Source organism: Ooceraea biroi, chromosome 1, assembly GCF_003672135.1.
Source record: "Ooceraea biroi isolate clonal line C1 chromosome 1, Obir_v5.4, whole genome shotgun sequence".
NCBI classification, from domain to species: domain Eukaryota; kingdom Metazoa; phylum Arthropoda; class Insecta; order Hymenoptera; family Formicidae; genus Ooceraea; species Ooceraea biroi.
In genome coordinates this window covers 12,092,055-12,115,447 of record NC_039506.1, presented here as the reverse complement: position 1 = coordinate 12,115,447, position 23,393 = coordinate 12,092,055, and the positions used below count along the sequence as shown (strand labels likewise).

At 37.4% G+C, this 23,393-nt stretch overlaps 3 protein-coding genes across 3 annotated transcripts; 1 reads left to right on the top strand and 2 right to left on the bottom strand.

Annotated features, from left to right (window-relative positions):
* Window positions 1–10,843: 10,843 nt before the first annotated feature.
* LOC113562315 lies at window positions 10,844–12,032 on the bottom strand. The gene is made up of 2 exons (XM_026971366.1): window positions 11,367–12,032; window positions 10,844–11,296 (listed from the first exon to the last, which is right to left on the bottom strand). The coding sequence occupies exons 1-2, from the start codon at window positions 11,673–11,675 to the stop codon at window positions 10,844–10,846; spliced, it is 762 nt and encodes a 253-aa protein (XP_026827167.1). The 5' UTR covers window positions 11,676–12,032.
* A 44-nt stretch (window positions 12,033–12,076) lies between these two features.
* LOC113562265 lies at window positions 12,077–13,490 on the top strand. Its single transcript, XM_026971089.1, has 2 exons — window positions 12,077–12,967; window positions 13,038–13,490. The coding sequence occupies exons 1-2, from the start codon at window positions 12,659–12,661 to the stop codon at window positions 13,488–13,490; spliced, it is 762 nt and encodes a 253-aa protein (XP_026826890.1). The 5' UTR covers window positions 12,077–12,658.
* A 994-nt stretch (window positions 13,491–14,484) lies between these two features.
* On the bottom strand, window positions 14,485–15,641 carry LOC113562999 (histone-lysine N-methyltransferase SETMAR-like). Its single transcript, XM_026973965.1, has one exon. It carries the CDS (start codon window positions 15,502–15,504, stop codon window positions 14,485–14,487), a length of 1,020 nt encoding a protein of 339 aa, XP_026829766.1. The 5' UTR covers window positions 15,505–15,641.
* Window positions 15,642–23,393: the final 7,752 nt, after the last annotated feature.

Genomic DNA, 23,393 nt, shown 5'->3' with positions numbered 1-23,393 from the left:
AGAAGAAATTTCTTCCCAGGATTATCTTTTTCTAAAGTCCCTACAACTACATTGTCTACAGCTCTTCCATTTACATTAGTCGTTTCATCTATAGAAACCCATATGGCATGGTTACCGATTTCTTTGCGTATTGCGTTTATAGTATCGTCATAGCATGGTTGTAAATAATTTTTGCGAAGCGTGCTCTCGTTTGGAATTTTTTGTTCGTATATTTCTCCAAGAACTCGCGGAACTTTTTATTTTCGAGTTTATGAAATGGTATGTCAGCTGCAATTAGTGCGGAACACAAATCTTTCGCAAAAGGTGAGAGCTTTTTGTTATTTTGTACAACGTCATCGGACGACGATGTATTAGATTTCGATCTGTTTAATGCAATTTTATGCGTCAAAGAATTTTCATGACGTCGTATTACAAACAGACGCATTGTTTTTATTTCTTGATCGCATATTTTACAATGCAAACCATTATCTGTCAAGGAATATATATCTTTCCCTAACTTCTCGATAATGCTTACACGTTTCTCCAATAGTGATTTTGTTTGTCTGGGCATTTTTAAGTTCAAGGAAACCGAATGTCTTAACGGCGTTCGTAAGGCTACTCGATATCTTTCCGTAACAAGAATGCGAAGACGCTAGCAACGCTTGTTGTTTGATGCTAGATGTTCAATGCTTGCCGCTCGATGCATCCCGCTCGATGCGTCCCGCTCATCGCTCGATTCTCACTTGTTGATCAAGCTTGTTGCTTCTAATAATCGAGGGATGATTGATTGCAGTATCGATTGCTTCATCCTATTTATACGATCTTCGCGGAGGGCTGATACCCCCTCCGCGCCCCGCGGCTCCGCGACGCGCGACTCGCGGGTGTTTGCGATTCGTCCGCGGAACGGTGCTGGTCCACATAAAGCCAGAATCGTCACAAATTTTTTAAATCAGCAATATCCCGGACGTTGGATGGGCCGGTATGGCCCGAGACGGTGGCCTGCAAGATCTCCAGATCTCAATTCACTGGACTATTTCTTGTGGGGCTACTGCAAGGAAGTCATTTACAGGCAGCTTCCCGAGACCATCGAAGAATTAAATGACAAACTTCACCATTCCATTTTGTCAATCGAGGACGAAGTTCTGGAGAAAACGCAAGAAAATTTATTGAGACGCATGAGAGCGTGCATCACAATGGACGGCGGACACTTCGAACACTTGCTGTAAAAAGAAATGTTCTAAAATAATTAATCTGCCCTTTTCAGGGCAACCAAATATTTTATTTTCGAGAAACATTCTCTTCGAGTTCGCAAATTATTTTTAAAAAATCGACACGTTACAGGCAGACATTATCTACGATTCGTACTTGGCAGTACGAATGTTTCGAAGCGTCCCACTGTCGGTCATCATAGTATCAATCTGATTTATCGATCTGATTTACATTCGATCGATAAGTCAGCCTTGACGAATTAAGGCACTGTAAAAACATAACCTGTCTGATTGTTGTTATCGAGTTATCTTCGCGTCGGGTTTAGTCGGGTTGTGTATGTAACGCGTTTCTTTCTTCGAATAATTTTTAATCGCCGAATAATTAACTGGTAGTGATTAACAGTGATGAACCGATAGAGGCATTCGTAAATGCCTCATTCTATCGATCAAGTGTGTGAATAACTCCGTGAAAGTGTTGATACGTGATACAAGTTATAAAAGACGTATCCAGAAAATTTCTGATTGATTACTGTGATTGTGCGTAATGTGTATTTCTTTCTTTGAATAATTTTCAGTCGCCGAATGATTTATCGGTAGCGACTAGCAATAATAAATCGATAGATTCGTTTATCACTCAAGTGCGTCAGTAAATCCGAGTGCGTATCGATACGTGATGACAATTTATGACAGAAAAGACTTCTGGCTTATTACTTCGGTGTGGATTTGTAACTGGATTTGTGGATGGAAACGTGAAGTGCGATCTTATCCACGGTGAAATTATTCATCCGTCAAGCTACAATTCGTCAAGTATGAGAACATCGAACATCTGCACAGGTGAGTGTGTGTGTGTGCGTGTGTATCACATGTATGTATTTAGGTATCGTGTGTGCAGTGATCAGCTGAGCGCCCCGCGTAAGCGCCGCGGTAAGTCGCGTCGCGCGCCACCCCTGTCTGCCTCTTATACTCGGCCCGTTACTCGTTAACTATTTCCTTTCATAATTCAAAAAGTAAACTTCGGACAAAATTTTAGTAGAGGAAAAATCGTCTCAGAATTACTTCTAGAATACGTCTTTGCAAGGACGCGTGGTTGTTCTGAATCACCCTGTATACTAAGGAAGAATCTTCCTTTTGTCATCCGTTCTCCAGAATCTGTTCTCTCCTCCTCGTTTCCACATCTCCATCTCGTGATCATCTTTCTTCTCGACTTTTCTCTTTTCTTCCTCAAATACTTCGGCCTTCTTATCTCCATTATATCCTTATATTAATATAGCGTTATATTTCGCTTCTCTAATTTTTCCATCTAACCATTACCCCAATCTCTACCATTCTCTCTGTTTTGTTATCTGCACTACCTCCCCCTCTCGCTCTCTGAGTACCTTTACTCCCTCCGCGTTATACCCATTCCGTCTATAGAAACTCTCTCTTTCCTCTTCCACCCCGCCATTACATTCCTTCATTTCGTTTTCCTTTATACACTACTCACAAAAATTGGAGGAACACTAAACTTTTCTTAAAAAATAGGCAAATTTCAAGCAGCTGTAACTTTGTTAAAAATGAACGAAATTTAAATTTAAAAAAAGGATTTTAAAGCTTGAAACTTCTACTTTCGAACGGCTGCCATGAGTTTAAATTTCTGTGACGTTTGGTAATTTTTACATACAAAAAACTGCGAACTGGACAAAATAAGAAAGTTTCTTTTCACTTTGAAGGTCTGTCACGTATCAAAAATAATTCTGCGAAAATTTTCGACTTTTTATTGTAAAAGATTGAAGTATTCCCTACAAAACGCTTTTTTAAAAATTTTTCTACGAGTTTTTGTTACTGAGTTATCGCCGATTAAATAAAAATTGGCATTGTTTACTTTGATTGCTCATAACTCCGGTAAAAATCATCGCACAGCAATTTAAAAAACGGATTCTTAAAGCTAAAACTTTGCTCTATTGAACGGTACACTTGCCCAAATTTTTTCGAAACCATATAACCATGCTGAAAATGGATGAATATAACGTAAAAATGAATGATTTTTCACTTTGTCATTTTGACCTTAAACACAATCGTACAAAATGACAAAAAAATTTGTTCTTCACATTTTTTTATACTTTTCAATACCATGAATTTGACAAAAATTTGCCGAATAGCTATAAGATTGTTTTCATGGTGGTCACTGTGGTTTTATGGGACAAAACTAAGAAATTGCAAAATTTCAGTAAGATAAAATGGAAAATAATGTTAATTAATGTTAAAAATTGATTTCTAGCGCACTATATTAATCTTTATTAAGTCAGCAATAACAAAGTACACACTTTTCTACCAAAAGTTGAAAAAATATGTGAACCGCCGGCGTTAGTTTTATCCAAAGCGTACCACGCGGAGGTCGCACGGTCGGATTTACGCTTCGTTTTGTGTGTGCGTGCGTGTGTGAGCGCTCACAGATTGCACGCAACTAGTGGAACGTCTTGCCGCTAGGCGGCAACAAGACGTAAGACGTTTCTCGTAAGTGAAAGAGTTCAGCTACATTACTTAAGATCGCGCATTCGTACTCACATGTGCTTATGCTTACATACGCATACATATACTGAGCTGTTCGGAGTTATTCTATTGGCGATTTTTGATACTGTCTGATATATCACTAGTTAAGGTTTTTACTTATTCCTTTACTTATTTTTACATTTTCCGTTTTCTGCTCGTTGTTCTTTTACGATGCCTATGCGTCATTTATCTGAGACAGATTGTGCTCGTATTGTGACTCTCCTACAGGAGAATCACAGTCAACGGTACGTTGCCAACCAGTTTGGAGTAAGTCCGTCTGGCATTAATCGGATTTATTCCCGGTTTCGAGAGACTGGCTCATACCACAGACGGCCGGGTCAGGGCCGTTCTCGTGAAACAAGCGCTCGGGAAGATCGAATGATCGTCCGGCGAGTTACACAGAATCGCTTTGTATGCGCACGTAGAATTGCCGGCGATATTAATTATGGTCGACAGCATCCGATCTCGGCTTCAACAATAAGAAATCGTTTGAGAGAAGCGGGATTGCACGCTCGTCAACCAGTGCAAGTTCCATACCTTACCCATCGTCATCGTCGCCTACGATTACATTATGCTCATTCTTTAGTCAGTAGGCGACCTAGGCAATGGAATTCTGTACTGTTTAAGGATGAGTCTAGATTTTGCCTTTTTGGCAATGACAGACGAGCCCGAGTTTGGCGACGTCAAGGAGAACGCTATTCCGAAAACTGCAACAGACCGGTTCGAGCTTTTCATGGTGGTTCTGTAATGGTATGGGCAAGAATATCTCGATTTTCACGAACACCTCTTGTAATTATCCCTTCACCAGAATTAACTTCTAGACGATATGTTCATGAAATACTAGAGCCATATGTTCTACCAATTAGAAGTCGAATTGGTCAACGATTTCGCCTAGTGCATGACAACGCACGACCGCACACTGCTCGTTACACGCAACAGTTACTGAGAAACCATTAAATCGATACATTATTGCATCCGCCAATGAGTCCCGATTTGAATCCAATCGAGCATGTTGGGGTATGTTAGAGCGCCAAGTACACGAAAACTATCCCAACCTAACATCGTCGATTTAGCTTCGCTTGTCACAGTTCTTTGCCGAACTTGGCAGCGAATCCCTCAAAGAGCAATACGTCGTTGCATCAATATACGAAATCGATTACGAGCAGTCATTTTGAATAGAGGCGGAAATACACGTTATTAAATTCTTTTTAGCGTTAATCACTCCATCTTGCATTAATCACTAATACACTCCACATAATACATACGCACACACAAAACGAAGCGTAAATCCGACCGTGCGACCTCCGCGTGGTACGCTTTGGATAAAACTAACGCCGGCGGTTCACATATTTTTTCAACTTTTGGTAGAAAAGTGTGTACTTTGTTATTGCTGACTTAATAAAGATTAATATAGTGCGCTAGAAATCAATTTTTAACATTAATTAACATTATTTTCCATTTTATCTTACTGAAATTTTGCAATTTCTTAGTTTTGTCCCATAAAACCACAGTGACCACCATGAAAACAATCTTATAGCTATTCGGCAAATTTTTGTCAAATTCATGGTATTGAAAAGTATAAAAAAATGTGAAGAACAAATTTTTTTGTCATTTTGTACGATTGTGTTTAAGGTCAAAATGACAAAGTGAAAAATCATTCATTTTTACGTTATATTCATCCATTTTCAGCATGGTTATATGGTTTCGAAAAAATTTGGGCAAGTGTACCGTTCAATAGAGCAAAGTTTTAGCTTTAAGAATCCGTTTTTTAAATTGCTGTGCGATGATTTTTACCGGAGTTATGAGCAATCAAAGTAAACAATGCCAATTTTTATTTAATCGGCGATAACTCAGTAACAAAAACTCGTAGAAAAATTTTTAAAAAAGCGTTTTGTAGGGAATACTTCAATCTTTTACAATAAAAAGTCGAAAATTTTCGCAGAATTATTTTTGATACGTGACAGACCTTCAAAGTGAAAAGAAACTTTCTTATTTTGTCCAGTTCGCAGTTTTTTGTATGTAAAAATTACCAAACGTCACAGAAATTTAAACTCATGGCAGCCGTTCGAAAGTAGAAGTTTCAAGCTTTAAAATCCTTTTTTTAAATTTAAATTTCGTTCATTTTTAACAAAGTTACAGCTGCTTGAAATTTGCCTATTTTTTAAGAAAAGTTTAGTGTTCCTCCAATTTTTGTGAGTAGTGTATATAGATAATATTTTATATATCATCATATATAATCGTATATAACATGTTTCTATATATAAATATATGTTGTATACGATTATATATGACGATGTATAAAATATTATCTCACAATTATACAAAATAACAATTTTACAAAAAGACAATGCGCAAATTACTTTTCTACCCATTTTTCAATTATTTTTCTTATTATTTGTTCTACATATATGAGAAATTATACAAGAGAAAGGAAGTATGTATGGACATATTTGATACATAATTTTATATGTTGCTATATAATTACGTACAGTTTTATATGATGACATATAAACAATTTTTTACCGGATATTGATTTATGAATTGCAACAATTCATAATTTGGGCCCCTAAAAATCATAATTCGGCCCTGGCGATGCGCGAAGATACCAAAACGAGCAATCGAGCTAGCATGCGATCAAGTGAAAGTAGACACATATGTGTGGCGACATGTATGTATAATACTTTCACACACATGAACAGACGAAGATAATGCTGCCGTGCTAGCAGATTGTGGCGCCATCTCTCATAAGATCCGGCACCTACTTTTGTACGAATTACTGCTCTTTTTTATCATCTCCATCTGTATTTGAGGTTATAAAATTTACATTACTAATATCTTTTTTTCTAGGCTTTTAATCTTAGTTCTAATTACATAATATTTGTCTTAAATGTTGTCCCTAGAGGGCGACGGTCTTATTTGGCATATATATTTGTAGATTTTCTTGTATTCAGTTAATATTTTTGTCAGGTGACAGCTCTACATGCCAAGACAAAATGCTATTTTTACTTTTTTTCGTTTTTCCTATAAAGTTGAGTGTCGCCCTCGTCATTTTTCTGCGTACTTTAATCGTATGGAAGAATTTTGCAATTTTGTAAAGCAAATTCAAAGATATTCGTAATATAAAATATCGGTTAATATAAAATGTCCCTAGCCACTCCAGCATCCCCTTAAAGACGATTTGTCCTTCTAATGAACCTATTAATCTAAATCATGAACTATATATATTAGTTCGTGGTATTCCAACTAAAGCAAATATAATCTGGGAAAAATTAGTCGATGTAAAAGGTATGGACAGACTTAATATGGTTAAAACAAAATAATCCTATTATATTGTGAAATAATATTCAGACATTACACTACCAACATCTCCTGAAAGTTTGTTACATTCCGAATTACAAAACGTTGAGTTTCAAGAACATGATTCTCAATGTTATGATAATGAAGAAAATAACATTAAAAAAACAGACAAGGCATTATTGACTCAAATGTCGCAAACAGATGAATATTATGAACAATGTACAATATATCCTATGTATGAAAAAAGAATAAATGAATCTGCAACTAAACTTTATCAAATGAAGAAAATTCAAGATATTCCATTGGATAATCGTAATAAAGATTTGGATACAAAATGTTTTCCTGATTTATATCCATATGGTGTAAATGGACAGCATGAAGATAGATGTGTCCGGATAACTGATTTCGAATATATTAAATTAAGACTTATGTCGGAATACTCAGAATTTCGGACAGATCTACAATTTCTTTTCTATTCATTACATGATAACAATATGCGACAATTAAATGCTGGTATATTTCATAAACTGAATGTTACTGATCCTCGTGAAAAGTATACAGCTGCTACTTATTTGGAGCAATTATCTAACCAGCAGCTTGAATCTAACTTAAGTACTATATTTTCTAAGTTACGAAATACAGAACAATATTGGAGAATACCTAGAGGCAATTTGCGTTGTATGATAAATAATTACGGACCCGCTACTTGGTTTCTTACTCTTAGTTCATGCGAATGGTTATGGACCGATTTGATAGAATATCTTCGAGAAATAAATGAACCAATTGCCAATGGAAAATCTGCAAACGAACTTATTGCATTCGATCCTGTATCAACTTCGAGATTCAGAGACAATAAATTTAAAGCTATGCTTGATTTTATTTGTTCACCTGATAATCCAATCGGAGAGGTCACTCATTACTTTTGGCGTCGTGAATATCAAGGCAGAGGTATGCAGCATTTTCATTTGTTAATTTGGATAAAAGATGCTCCGATAATTGGTACATCTTCTAATGAAGAAATTGCATCTTTTATCTTAAAATATGTCACTTGTAGAATGCCAAGTAAAGAGTTGTCACCTGAATTACATCGACGTGTAAATACACATCAACGACATAAACATAATGATTACTGCTTGCGTACTAAAAAAACTAAAATAGGTTTTTCTAAAGTGTGTAGATTTGGGTTTCCAAGATCCGTAACAAATACTTTGAAAATTAGAGAGGTTGCTGTTTCAATAGCGGATAGAAGACAGTTAAAAACAAAAAGCAGATTGTATGATCTGCCACGATCTAAAGAAGAAATCAATATTAATGATTAGAATCCAGCTATTCTTGTTGCTTGGGAAAGAAACATGGATATTCAATTTGTAGGTGAAAAATCTACGTTATTAACTTGGTATACTACAAAATATGTTTCCAAAGCAGAAAAGAGTAATAATGCAGAAGATACATTTCAAAAAATAAATTCAACAAAATCGTTGAGAAGTTGTCTTTGGAATATTGGAGTGCGCATGTTGAATCACAGGGAATGTGGAGCTCTTAAAGCTGCTGACACTTTGTTACGAATATCATTATACGGTACTGACAAGGAAACGACTATAAGATGGTTAGATGTAAATATATGATTAGAAGTAGAAAAGTTAAGTCTCGCAAAGAGATTGAAATGTTAAATTCTGAATCTATCGATATTTTTTGTTCTTTAATTGATACATATTATCCGAGCTGACCTAAAGAATTAGAATCTACTAATTTGTATGATTATGCAAAATGGTATAATATTATAAAAGCTAAACCAATTTCTACGAAAATCAAGAGACACGGTAGTGTCTCGTGCCAAGTATACGCGCAGCGAGACCGACCGTGTACTGTTACGCGAAGCGACGTTTTCAGACACGCTTAGATTATCAGATCTTAATAACCTCTGAAAAGATCATTTTCAGAGTAACCTCAATGGATAGCTTGGGGTCGAATTATATAAGAAAAGTTTTTTTATTTTTTTTCTATGTGCATTACGAGTGCAGATATTACGATGCAAAGTCTGAAATTGGAAAATTTTCGATTAAGAAACGTCGTTATCATTACCGTCGTCGTTGTTTGTGCAGTACATTTTTCTATTCCTAGATGGCAGCAGCAGCAGTCGGTCTTTTAATATATAGGGTACTCATTGCGGCTCGAAAACCCCGTCGAATGGGCCCTGAACGAACCCTCTAGGACGCTCCGTTTGCGATATCGCGAAAAAACTATTTTTCAAAGATAATTGCGAATATCTCGGAAACTATGAGAGAAGTAAAGTCAAGACGATTCAACATGATTGCCCTATTCCAAACATATGTTTATATGTTATAACCATACGTTTAGAAATATATATTTAGAATATGTCAAAACTTACGACAAAATGTTGCTTGGGTTTTACATGGTTTACAAAATACAGACAATGTTTCGTGTTATGCAAATGCAGCATTACAATGTCTAATACATTTAAGTCCTATTAGAAAACAATTGGTGAAGTGTAATAAATCAGATGTTTTAAGAATGTTGATGCATCGATATGAAAATGGAATGTGCAATTTGAATACATATGCAGTACGGCAATATTTAGGAGAACCGTTTTCAATAAATGTAAAACGTGATGTGTTCGAGTTTCTTACAATCCTGTTCACTAAATATGATTGTATAAGACAACTGGTAGAGCATCAAGTAACTTCTACTAGTCGATGTAAATCTTGTGATTATACAAAGGAATTTACTTGTAAGGATGTAGTTATTTCAATTGCTATTAACAATTTGGGGAAAAAAGGCTATACTCTTAATGATTTATTAAATGTTACATTTTCACATTGGTGTGAATCAGATGGGTCATACGAACAGTGTACAGGAAATGATATTTTGTTGAAGAACGAATTAACAGTAACGATAGATATAGTTATTATTCGTTTAGTATAATTTTCATCTCAAGATGATAAAATGGTGAAAGCAATACGTAAATTTAATATATGTACTATTCCTACAACTAAAGTTTTAATAGCTAGACAAACGTATAAGCTTATGAATGCTATATTTCATAGTGGTTTATGTATTGAGGATGGTCATTACCCGAGTATATGTAGAGAAGGAATGTCTAGTAATTGGACTGAAGCTGATGATGCACAAATTACAAAAAGACAATGGCCTAGAGGTGCTAAAGATATTTATATATTATTCTTACAAAAACTTGATAGTAAATAAAGTATATATCAGCTCCCGTATACAGGGTGTTTCACACAAGGGTAAAAACCTTTCGCCCACAGGTAGATAACGTCAGATCGAATTAAAATGTCCTATACCATTTTGCGATCTGCGCAATAGTTAACGAGTTATTAAGTATTAAAAATCGCGGTATTAGTCCGGCCTACCGGCGAGTCAGTGCGCGCGAGCCAGAGCGGGGCGGGGTAGGCGGGAATAATAGGATGAGCCGCTCGCGCGAGTCGCGGCGCGACGCGATAGCGGGTATCGGATTACAGCAGCAAGCGAGACAACGCGTGGAAAATAATTCAATATGGTAAATATGGTTAATAACCATATTAATTAACATTATTAATATTAATAAATAAAACTTGCGTGTACATCACAAAAAGAAATATGTAACAACACTTTCTCGGCAACTCGCGCGCGTGAATGAGATGATAAGAAATTATTGTATGATTACTAATTATTTACCATATTGATTAATATTATTCACCATAGTATTATTTAATATTTTCGTGCTACCTTTTCCACACCACTTTGCAGTAGATAGCATGGTGCGTTTTTTTAAAGTGGTTTCCTCAATAGGCCTAATCCACTCTAACTAATTAATGTAAGAATTGTTCGAAGTGCCGTCCTCCTTCTCGTACACAGATTTCGGCTCTTCGAGTAATATTGCGCGTCGCACGGTGCGCCATGTCCGGCGTGATGGTATCGAAGGCCGCAATAATAGCTTCACGAACTTCTTGTTCCGTACCATCACGCCGGTCCTCTATCGCAGTTTTAATGTACCCCCATACAAAATAATCGAGTACATTTAAATCAGGCGACCGTGCCGGCCAGATGATTGGGCCACCTCGACCCATCCACCTGTCCGGAAAACGCGCGTCTAAAAGATTCCGTACTTGCCTGCTAAAATGTGCAGGAGCTCCATCGTGTTGAAAAATCAACTCCGCCCGTACGTCGAGAGGGACATCTTCAAGAAGAGCTGGAAGTTGATTTGCGAGGAACTCTGCGTATAATTGCCCGGTTAGCCTGGGCGGAAGGAAGTACGGACCAATCTGAGAATTATCAAGAAACGTTAGTAGATAAGTGCGGAAGAAAATTAGCTGAAATACAAGGTGCACTCACCACTTGATCTCCAATCATGCCGGCCCAAACATTTATGGCCCAACGGCGCTGAAATGCGCCTTGTCGAACAGCGTGCGGATTTTTTTCTTCCCAACGTACGAAGTTGTGAGAGTTAAACACCCCGTTCGGTGTGAAGGTGGCCTCGTCCGTCCACAGGATGCGGTCGGGGAAAGAAATATTCCACCGACACTGCGCGAGGAACCCTACATGCATTTTATTGAGAATTAACACGAATGCACAACAATTACTGTAAATGTTAAATAAGAGTAATGAAAATACCTTCACAGAAGAAGATGCGCGGTTGTGCATCTCCGGGAAGAAGTTGCTGCACACGTTGATAGTGGTAAGGTCTTAGACCACTACGCCGTAATGTACGATGCACCAAACTGTTGGAAATTCCAAGTGCACCAGCAACGCGACGCACGCTGTTTCTGGGATTTCGTTCGAATTCCCGTAAAATCCGTTCTTCTGTACGAACGTCGTGACGCATTACTGCACCGGGTCGTACGCGATTTGGAACGACGGATCCGGTTTCCCGTAATCGCTGGATACAGCGCGTAAGTGTTACGTACGACGGATGTACACGGTCAGGAAATCTTTCCGCGTAAAGACGTACCGCGGCATTTCCGTTTTCACCCGCCATCCCATACGTTATCACCATATCGGTGTATTCTCTCGCGGAGAACTTATTGCAATAATCGTTAGACATTTTTCGATGTATCAATAGAAAAGTTTGTTGTAGTTAAAAAATTGAACCGCAGGTACGGAATGTCTTTCTTCCTGCACTGGCGGCTTTTGTCGACTGTTTGCGATCGTCAATTGTTTATGTCGCCGTTCTCGTCTTCGACGCTTACACTGCAGTGCACGATTTGATTCCGTACGAGACAAATCGAGCTATTGTTGCATGATGGCCCAGTTCTCCGCGAGAGAATACACCGATATGGTGATAACGTATGGGATGGCGGGTGAAAACGGAAATGCCGCGGTACGTCTTTACGCGGAAAGATTTCCTGACCGTGTACATCCGTCGTACGTAACACTTACGCGCTGTATCCAGCGATTACGGGAAACCGGATCCGTCGTTCCAAATCGCGTACGACCCGGTGCAGTAATGCGTCACGACGTTCGTACAGAAGAACGGATTTTACGGGAATTCGAACGAAATCCCAGAAACAGCGTGCGTCGCGTTGCTGGTGCACTTGGAATTTCCAACAGTTTGGTGCATCGTACATTACGGCGTAGTGGTCTAAGACCTTACCACTATCAACGTGTGCAGCAACTTCTTCCCGGAGATGCACAACCGCGCATCTTCTTCTGTGAAGGTATTTTCATTACTCTTATTTAACATTTACAGTAATTGTTGTGCATTCGTGTTAATTCTCAATAAAATGCATGTAGGGTTCCTCGCGCAGTGTCGGTGGAATATTTCTTTCCCCGACCGCATCCTGTGGACGGACGAGGCCACCTTCACACCGAACGGGGTGTTTAACTCTCACAACTTCGTACGTTGGGAAGAAAAAAATCCGCACGCTGTTCGACAAGGCGCATTTCAGCGCCGTTGGGCCATAAATGTTTGGGCCGGCATGATTGGAGATCAAGTGGTGAGTGCACCTTGTATTTCAGCTAATTTTCTTCCGCACTTATCTACTAACGTTTCTTGATAATTCTCAGATTGGTCCGTACTTCCTTCCGCCCAGGCTAACCGGGCAATTATACGCAGAGTTCCTCGCAAATCAACTTCCAGCTCTTCTTGAAGATGTCCCTCTCGACGTACGGGCGGAGTTGATTTTTCAACACGATGGAGCTCCTGCACATTTTAGCAGGCAAGTACGGAATCTTTTAGACGCGCGTTTTCCGGACAGGTGGATGGGTCGAGGTGGCCCAATCATCTGGCCGGCACGGTCGCCTGATTTAAATGTACTCGATTATTTTGTATGGGGGTACATTAAAACTGCGATAGAGGACCGGCGTGATGGTACGGAACAAGAAGTTCGTGAAGCTATTATTGCGGCCTTCGATACCATCACGCCGGACATGGCGCACCGTGCGACGCGCAATATTACTCGAAGAGCCGAAATCTGTGTACGAGAAGGAGGACGGCACTTCGAACAATTCTTACATTAATTAGTTAGAGTGGATTAGGCCTATTGAGGAAACCACTTTAAAAAAACGCACCATGCTATCTACTGCAAAGTGGTGTGGAAAAGGTAGCACGAAAATATTAAATAATACTATGGTGAATAATATTAATCAATATGGTAAATAATTAGTAATCATACAATAATTTCTTATCATCTCATTCACGCGCGCGAGTTGCCGAGAAAGTGTTGTTACATATTTCTTTTTGTGATGTACACGCAAGTTTTATTTATTAATATTAATAATGTTAATTAATATGGTTATTAACCATATTTACCATATTGAATTATTTTCCACGCGTTGTCTCGCTTGCTGCTGTAATCCGATACCCGCTATCGCGTCGCGCCGCGACTCGCGCGAGCGGCTCATCCTATTATTCCCGCCTACCCCGCCCCGCTCTGGCTCGCGCGCACTGACTCGCCGGTAGGCCGGACTAATACCGCGATTTTTAATACTTAATAACTCGTTAACTATTGCGCAGATCGCAAAATGGTATAGGACATTTTAATTCGATCTGACGTTATCTACCTGTGGGCGAAAGGTTTTTACCCTTGTGTGAAACACCCTGTATATACAAGGATCGCTTTGCGCCCGTATATATACAAGGATACAAGGTCGCTTTGCGCCCATACAGGGTTGGTGAGAGTAAAGAAGTGTTGCATAGTTGCAAAATTATACTGTAATAAAGTAAGTAACTAATAATTTAGTGCAAAATATCATTTTGCTGATAATAAATGTTATTAATGCCGTTAATAAAACGAAGAAAAAAAGAACTCTACAAAAGTAATGATATCACAACAAAATTACCTTTTTAAAAAAAGTACAAAAAAGGCGCCAAGTATACGCGCGCGACGAAAAAAAGAACTCTACAAAAGTAATGATATCAAACCATTGCGCCAACTATTGGGTCATAAAGTATGAAACTTTACAAATAGAACATAAACTTTTGCATTTTTTGGCACATGGACATGATTTATTTTCAATCGAAGTATGCGCCCATGTTATCTACACACTTCTGCCATTTTAGTGGTAGTTGGTCTATGCTTCTACTATAGAAGCCAGGAGTACGGGAATCGATGAAGTCGCGGAAGGCTGTTTCGACTGCCTGTTGAGAATTGAAGAATTTTCCCACCAACAAGTTGTCCAAATTCCGGAAAAAGTGATAGTCGGTAGGTGATAGATCTGGTGAATATGGTGGATGACGGAGAGTTTCCAATTCCAACTCCTGTAGCTTTGCCACGGTCAGTCGTGCAGTGTGCGGTCGAGCATTATCATGCAACAGGATTGGCATTGACCGATTGACCAATTTCGGTTGTTTAATAGCAAGTTGTTGCATCATTTCGTTCAGTTGCTTGCAATATACTTCAGCCGTTATCGATGTACGAGGTTTCATAAAGTTGTAGTAGATAACACCTGACCTGGACCACCAAACAGTCACCATAAGCTTCTTCCGTGTAATGTTGGGTTTCGCGTGATGTCTCGGTGGTTCATCAGCGTTCAACCACTGATGTGAGCGTTTACGATTGTCGTAGAGTATCCACTTTTCATCGCAGGTCACAATTCGATTAAAAAAAGATTCATTTTTGTGACGGGAAAGCAAAGAAAGGGAAGCCTCTAGACGTTGCGCCTGCTGCGCATCGGTCAATTCGTGCGGGACCCATTTGTCCAACTTCTTTATCTTACCAATTGCAGCTAAATGAACCAATATGGTGGATATGGAAACATTGAATATCGATGCCAATTTACGTGTACTTTGAGATGGATCAGACTCTACTACGGCTCTCAAGTGATCATTATCCACCTTCGTCTTTGGTCTTCCACGTGGCTCATTAGCGAGGCTGAAATCTCCATCTCTGAAGTTTTTGAACCAATTGCCCACCGTTGCTTTAGTAGTTGAACCTTCACCAAATACAGCGTTGATATTACGAGCTGTCTCCGACACTGTGGTTCCACGGCGGAACTCATATTCATAAATCACACGAATTTTGGACTTTTCCATAGTTCTATAAAAAAGAATCCACCAATAAAACTAATGAAGATAATTGAACAAACACATAATGACATTTTAAGAGCGAACATACATCTATCACACTAACCTAACCTGATACTGACATTTGGCGCCAAATTTGAGATAACAAATGTTAAAGATGGCGCTTTAACATTTGTAAAGTTTCATACTTAATGACCCAATATAAAAATGGGTATTTATGCAAATCAGAAAATCTACTATTTTATTATTATGTATACAACATCCTATTCCAATCCAAGCGTTGTTTAATTCTCTTTAAATATTATTATAGTATTTTTTCACAAAAATGTATGAAATCTTCAAATTGCGTCAAGTGCAGAGAAAATGTATCGAAAATTAATTATTGTACTATTTAAAAAACTCAAGTGGTAGTATTCTTATCAATTAGAAAGAGAATATATGTATATATTGTTTTGAAAAATTATTGTTGTACTACTTTTAAAAAATAAAAAGTGATACATATCTTTTTATTGTCACTCTTCCTCTTCCAATCCAAGTGGTAGTAGCTTTCTTTATCACTTGGATTTTAATTTGTTTGAATTCTAATGGAAGGAATAGAAAACGTAATAGAAAAGAATAAAAGAGATTACAGTACAAAATGTAAAAAAAATATTTAGTTAGTGCAAAAAACTTGGCGGTGCTAGACCGAGTAATACGAGAAATGCTTTTCTCTCTTTCATCGTTTAAGGCCCAATATCTTCACCTCTCGATAACTGTATCCTAAAGATATCTCGTAGAATCAGTTTTCTTCACCTTTGTAACCTAACAGAATATGGTAATTTATAATAACATTCTAGACACTTTGTGTCAAAAGTGAGTAGTATGAAGAATAGCTATCCGTCTTTATTCACTTATGATGAATTACAAATTAATGTGCGACAACAAGGTGATGACTCTTATCGAGATATATTAACGAGAATTCGAGTTGGAACAGTAACAGATTCGGATGTAACTATTTTAGAAACGAGAAAAATTAATTTTAGAGAAACTAATTATGACGACCGATTACAAGATTTATGTAATTACTTACAAAATTTACCAATGGATACAGTTTGTTTACTTCCAACTCGTGCATTATGTGATATTTTGAATACTGCAATGTTAGATAGTATTTCTTCGGATAAGATAGAACTCGTTGCTCAAAATCTGGCAGAATGTGCATCATATTTAAAGAAAAAAGTTATGAAGATATTAAATAAAGACGATGAAGATAGTTCTCGAACAGCTGGATTAGCAAGAATCATAACTGTCAAAGTAGGAGCGTGTGTAATGATTAGAAGAAATATCGATATTAGTTTAGGTCTTGTGAATGGTACCATTGGTACAATTACATCAATTATACGTAGCGCAATTGACAATAAAGTAGAAAAAATAAAGATAAGAATGTCATCAGGAATAGAGCATATTATAGAACGTGTAAGTGTCAAATTTTAAGTAATGGATAGAGCATTTGTTATAAGAAAACAATTTCCTATATGTCTAAGTTATGGTATGACTATCCATAAAAGTCAAGGATTGAGTTTAAAGCATGCTATTGTGGAAGCTGGAAATTCTATATTCAGTTGTGGACAAATATATGTCGCTCTTTCACGAGTGACTACGTTGAGTGGATTGCACCTTATAAATTTTGATCCCTCTTCTATAAAAGCAAATGAGTTAGCTATAATAGAATATAACAGATTACGAATACAGGCCAGATCTTGTTCATATTAATATTTTGAAACAACGTGTTCAGAAGGTTCATGATAGAATTTGGGCAATATCAAAAAATGTCTTGGAATGTCAAATTGATGATAAGGATATTAATGATTATTCTTTATGGCATATAAGAGGACTTCCAAATGTTGATAATATATCTTGCTATGCTAATGTTTCAAGTCAATGTATACTTCATTCTACTATTCTCAGAAAATTTTTGTTTCGCCTTGAGCATACGAATATTATAAGAAAATTTATTGATTGTTACGTATCAAACGATAAAACTATTAATATAATGGCAATACGGCAATTAGCAGGACATTAATATCTCGAAAAAATTCAACAGGATGTTAGTGAATTTATTATACATCTTATTAATAAAATAGATAATATAAAGAGTGTAATTGAGCACCAATTAAACATTACTTTACGATGTAAAGTATGCAATTATACAAACACGAAAATTTATACAAATTATATATTATTGCTCCACTTACCCGAAAATTTAAAAAAATCACACTTTACAAGAACTAATCTATATATATATATACTAGCATCCCCCGTCCGCGGCTTCGCCCGCGATATTATGTGTAGAATTAAATAAAAACACATTTTACCCCTTCTCACCCGTTAGGGGTGGAATTTCGGAAAACCCACCCTTAGTGAGCACCTACGTGATAGTAGAGTAGGAATATACCCTTAAAATTTCAAGTCGATAGGTGCAGTGGTTCGGGCTGCACGTTGATGAGTGAGTGAGTGAGTGAGTGAGTGAGTAAGTGGTATTTGGCTTATATATACAAGCGGGGGGGCTCCACTTCCGGAAAAAATAACCTAACCTAACCCAAACCTATTTCTGCTTTAAAACAAAAATGTGAGCGACAGCTAAAACATTTGAAAGCAGAAATAGGTTTGAGTTAGGTTATTTTTTTCGGAAGTGGTGCCCCTCCGCAGGGGGGGCGGAACCCACTGTATCCACGCATGTATTTTACAAGATGAAGCAAAAGTTTTTTGTTAATAACATTTTCAGTGATGGTAATGACCTTGATAACATTTGTAAAGGGGTTTTCACCCTTCCCCCCAGCCGGGATCCGTGCCGTGTACCAGGTGATCAAAATCTGTACGGTGAAATCTGTTACACTGGCCTCGGCGGGGGGAGGGGCAAAGCCGCTCCTCTCCGCCCTCCCGCGAAGCGGGCTGAAAACGAGCGTATATGTCCGGGGCTCCAGTTTCGGAAAATATAACCTAACCTAAACCTATTTCTGATCTAAAGCTAAAATTCCATCAAATATACTCTTTAACTGTTTAATAAACAACGAGCGATGGCTAAAACTTGTAGAACGTTACTGAGGGAAGTGATCTCTATAACATATGTCATGATCAAGGTATCGGCACTGTCCCCTTATGCGAATAATTATTCAAATTTCTTTGGTTAATAACTTTTTAATAAACAATGACCGCCACCTATAACCTTGAGAAGGTCACTCAGGAGGATGACCTCTATAACATATGTCAAGGTCAATGTCATCGGAGAGGTTTGACCTTTTATGCATATTTACCGAGAATATAAAACTATCGCGCCATGCAGTTCATTATCAAGTGGAATTTGGAAAAAATTTCGTTTAATTGTTGATAATGAAGATAAACAGATGGATTGTGTACAGTGCAATGATTGTGGTAAAGTTTATTGCTACAATAGTTATAAATCAGGGTCATCGCACATTTCACGTCACAACTGCGTCGCTAAGAACGAGCAAGAAAATTTGCAAAATGCAATTATTCCAAACAAAATTAAGGAACTAGTGCTACAAAAGTGTGTAGAGTTTTGTGGCCGTGATTTGCGTTCTTTTAAAACCATACCTGGAGACGGTTTTATAGCACTCGCTCAAGTTCTAATAAATTGTGCTGCAATTCAAGGGAAAATGTCTGCAAAAGAATTGTTACCTCATCCTTCGACCGTGTCTCGAAATATGCGTAATAAACACGAGGAAATATGTACCGAAATATTGCCAGAGGTACTTGAAGCTATTCAGTGAGAACAGTGTAGTGCAACTACAGATATGTGGACAGACGATATGAAAAAAAAATCACTACATGACATTAACAGTTAGTTATTTCCAAAATTGGAAAATAGTTTGCAGAGTGCTTTCTACAGCATTATTTCCAAAGGAGCCACATACAGGTATTAATATAATAATATTGTTACGTCCGGGCGGCGGATTCCGCTCGACGCACACGCTCGCGAACCGCACTCGCTCACACACTCGCGCACAAAGAAGATCACTCTTTTACAAAGGAAACGATTTATTATAATTAGAGCAGCGGGATACAGCACGCGTCCGTCGATGTCAAAGTCACTTCCGATTCTCTCTTCTGTCACTGTTTGTTTATTCTCCTGGCGACGGGTCGCCAGGAGGCTCGCGTCTTCTTCCGACGGCCGATCCGACGACGCTCAGCTGATCGACAGCTGACCGGCTCTTCGTTATGCCGGGTGGCCAACCCGGACATAACAATATTTATTACTTTCAGCTTTAGTCAAGAAAGGGACTTGGTTTACAGTAATACCTTAACTCACTCATTCTTACATTCTACTCATTCCTCCATACTATTGCGTCCCATACAGGTATTAATATAAAAAATGAGTTATCTCTTCGTCTCTCTACATTTGATATCCCACTGGATGATCAAAAGAAATTAATTTATGTGACTGATCAAGGAGCCAACATAGTTTCGGCTTTTAGAGAGAACATACGACTAAATTGTGTATGCCATGTTCTTAATACTATATTAAGAAACACGTTCGAATCTTCTTACATTGAGAGCAAATGTCCAGAAATCAACATAGTACTTACTGAATGTAAATCTTTGGTTACATTTATGAAAAGGAATGGGTTTGTAAGCAGACTATCTAAGACATTAGTGCAATGCAACGATACCCGATGGAACACTCGATTGCTTATGATTGAATCTATAATAAATCAATACGACGAAATTTATAATCTGCTTGAGAAGAAAATAGAACTTGAGAGACTGCAGATGATTGATTTTACATTACTCAAACAACTTATCGAATTTCTCCAGGTGGGTAATTTCTGTAAATTTCTTTTACTTTACTGTAGAAAACCTTAAAACATTCTCTAAATTTAAATATAATCATTTCAGTAGAGAAAATATATATCATTTTCATATAAAAATATTGAAAAATAAGTGTTGTAATATTTTTAAAAAACTATTTAATGATTAATGTTTAATGTTTACATTATTTAATGTTTACATTATAAAACTGAATAGTATATTTTGTTACATTTTTATTTCAAATTGTAATTGTGCTCAATAAATATTTTTTACATTACTTCTCATTTCAGCCATTCAAAGAAGCAAGCAAGGAAATGGAGGCTGAAGATGTCCCAACACTACATCTTGTTTTGCCATGGAAATTAAAATTGTTAGAACATCTAGAAACAGAGATAGCCAATGAAAAAGACGAAATAAAAGATTTGCGATGCAGGGCATTAGATTTTACAAACAAAAAATATTTCATTCACATGTATCACAAAATTGCAACGTTTCTGTGGCCACCATTTAGACATCTTAAAATGTTAAATGAAGATGAGCGAGTTGAGGTGATGATTCAATTAAAACGTTTTTTACCACCAAGTACTCCAATAGAAAGTAAAGCCTCTGTATCTTTTAACGAACCACGCACCAAAATGCAGAAATTTTCAAAGTGGGCAGATTTTTCTAGCAATGAGGATGCACCGGATAGTAATGACAATGAAATCGAAATATATAAAGGTTCGAAGTGCACACTAAATTGTAAAATTGTTAATTGGTGGAAAGAGAAAGAGGATATATTTCCAAGCCTTTCACTGGTGGCGAAAAAAATCTTATGCATTCCAGCTTCAAGTGCAGCAAGTGAAAGAAATTTCAGTGCTGCTGGATTCACTTTGAATCATAGACGGAGTCAGTTGAATCCAGACTTAGTGGATATACTTCTATTTTTGAAAAGCAATTTAAAAATTTGATTATTTATTTAAATTTGTAATTATTCTTTCTAAGCAAGTATCAAAGTTATTATTTCATTATTTACTAATTTTTGTTACTTAGAATTAAGTAAAGATGTTATGTTGACATAGGTATAATTAAAAAATTATATTCAATTATAATTATTTTTAGCAAGAATTTTGAAGCGTGTTAATGTTCATTGCGTTTATACTGTGCATAAGAAACTCGATACAGTTATTAAACTTGGAAAAGATAACTTAACTAATAATCAGCATACCGATGTTGTCTATAAGATCGATTGTTTAAACTGCGCTGCCTGTTATATAGGTCAAACTAAGCGACATCTCGAGACCCGCGTGAAGGAACATAGATCTGACATCTCAAAGCATGTGAGCTGTCTTTCTGTAGTCAGTAAACATAGAATAGATAATAACCACGAATTCGATTGGCAGAACATAAAAATTTTACATCATGAGTGCCATAGAAGAAAACGCGAGATTGCCGAAATGTTCTATATCAAGAGGCATGTTGATCCTATAAACCTACAGAAAGACACTGATAACCTACTAGCTATTTATGATACCATCCTGAAAAATAAGTAATTGTTTGTCTTGAGTTCGGTCATTAGTCGTCAGACCTTTGTGAGCTTGGTACAGTGAGTTGAGATGCTCCTTGATTTGCTACGGTTATTTTCAGCCAGTAAGATTTTTAATTTTGGTTTCTTATTCAAATGTATTATTGTACTAATTGTTAATTGATTGTTGTAGAAAATAACTGTGTATATATTCGTCGCACTTGAAAAGGACCCGAAATTTGGGTTGAAACGTCGTGTACTTGTTTTTCGGATTAAATTGCCAGTTTGGTCGAGCATACCAGAGGAATTTGTATAATTATTTTTGTTTAATTAAATACAAATGAGAAATTCTTTGAAATTTTTATTTATCAATGTAATAAAATGTTAAGAAAGTAATAATACGAATAATATTACTAATATATATATTTGATTTATATATGATTAATATATTTTATTAGTAATTTAATTAATATTGAATTAAAAAATTATGTTTCTTCTTGTTAGTACTGCAGACACTTCGGTACATTAATATATATGTTAAATTCGGCGGGCTGCGCGGGCTTAGCCGATCATTTCAGCGGGTCGCGCGAATTGGTCTACGCGGATAAACGCTTACTAAGCGCGGGCTTCGCGGGCTCCGAGACATGAGGGCTTACGCGGGCCGGACTTCAAGCGACCCATGCAGGTCTCTGGAGTGTACGGATTGGTGACGTTATCGCCCGGCCCGCTTTCTCGCCTTTTTAAACCTCGAATGTATAATAATCGTATATATTACTCGTAACAGTCTACTGCTGTAATCCCCGTACTACAGAGTAGGTATAATACTGTGTTAGTAGTGTATATAGGGTGAGTCATTTTAATGTACCATCCCTAAAAACTTATTTGTTTTTAATTTGAGAACAAAATGTTTCAGACAAAAGTTGTATGGCTGCGAGGGGGCAAGATGATGATATTATTAATTTAATTGTAGATGGCGCCATTTTAGAGATTTCATCATGGCGGCCATTTTTTAAACGGAAGGTGATTTTTCTCTCGAAGTAAAAGTTGTAGCTGACAATAAGACAAATACAACGGTTTTTTGTTTTTTGCAATTGGACCATTTTTCAGTGAGTTACAGCGTTTCACAGTTTATAGCGTCTCTCCATGATCCGTGATAATGAGAAATAGGGAAATCCATTTTACAAAAAAAGTTAACCATCACATAACCTTGATAGGTGCACCCGTTCTATCTACTATCCTACTTTTAGCATTACCCAGGAACAACGGCGTGGTCGTAGTAGGTTTCTCTTCCCTTCGGGGTGCTTGATTAACGCGAGTCCCCTAGCCTCTCGCGATTCGGGGTGCTTGATTAACGCGAGTCTCCTAGCCTCTCGCGATTCGGAGTGCTTGATTAACGTGAGTCCCCTTGCCTCTCACGCCCACGCAAAGTCTTATTGCAAGTGTTCAAATACACCTCCATTTTCATCGATACATTGTATCACGCGTAATCGAAAATTGTTTTCGACTCTTTGCAGTGTACCGTCAGTGATACCTTGGAAAGCGCGTTTAATTCGCAGTTTCATGTTGCCATAGTTGTTGGTTGTGT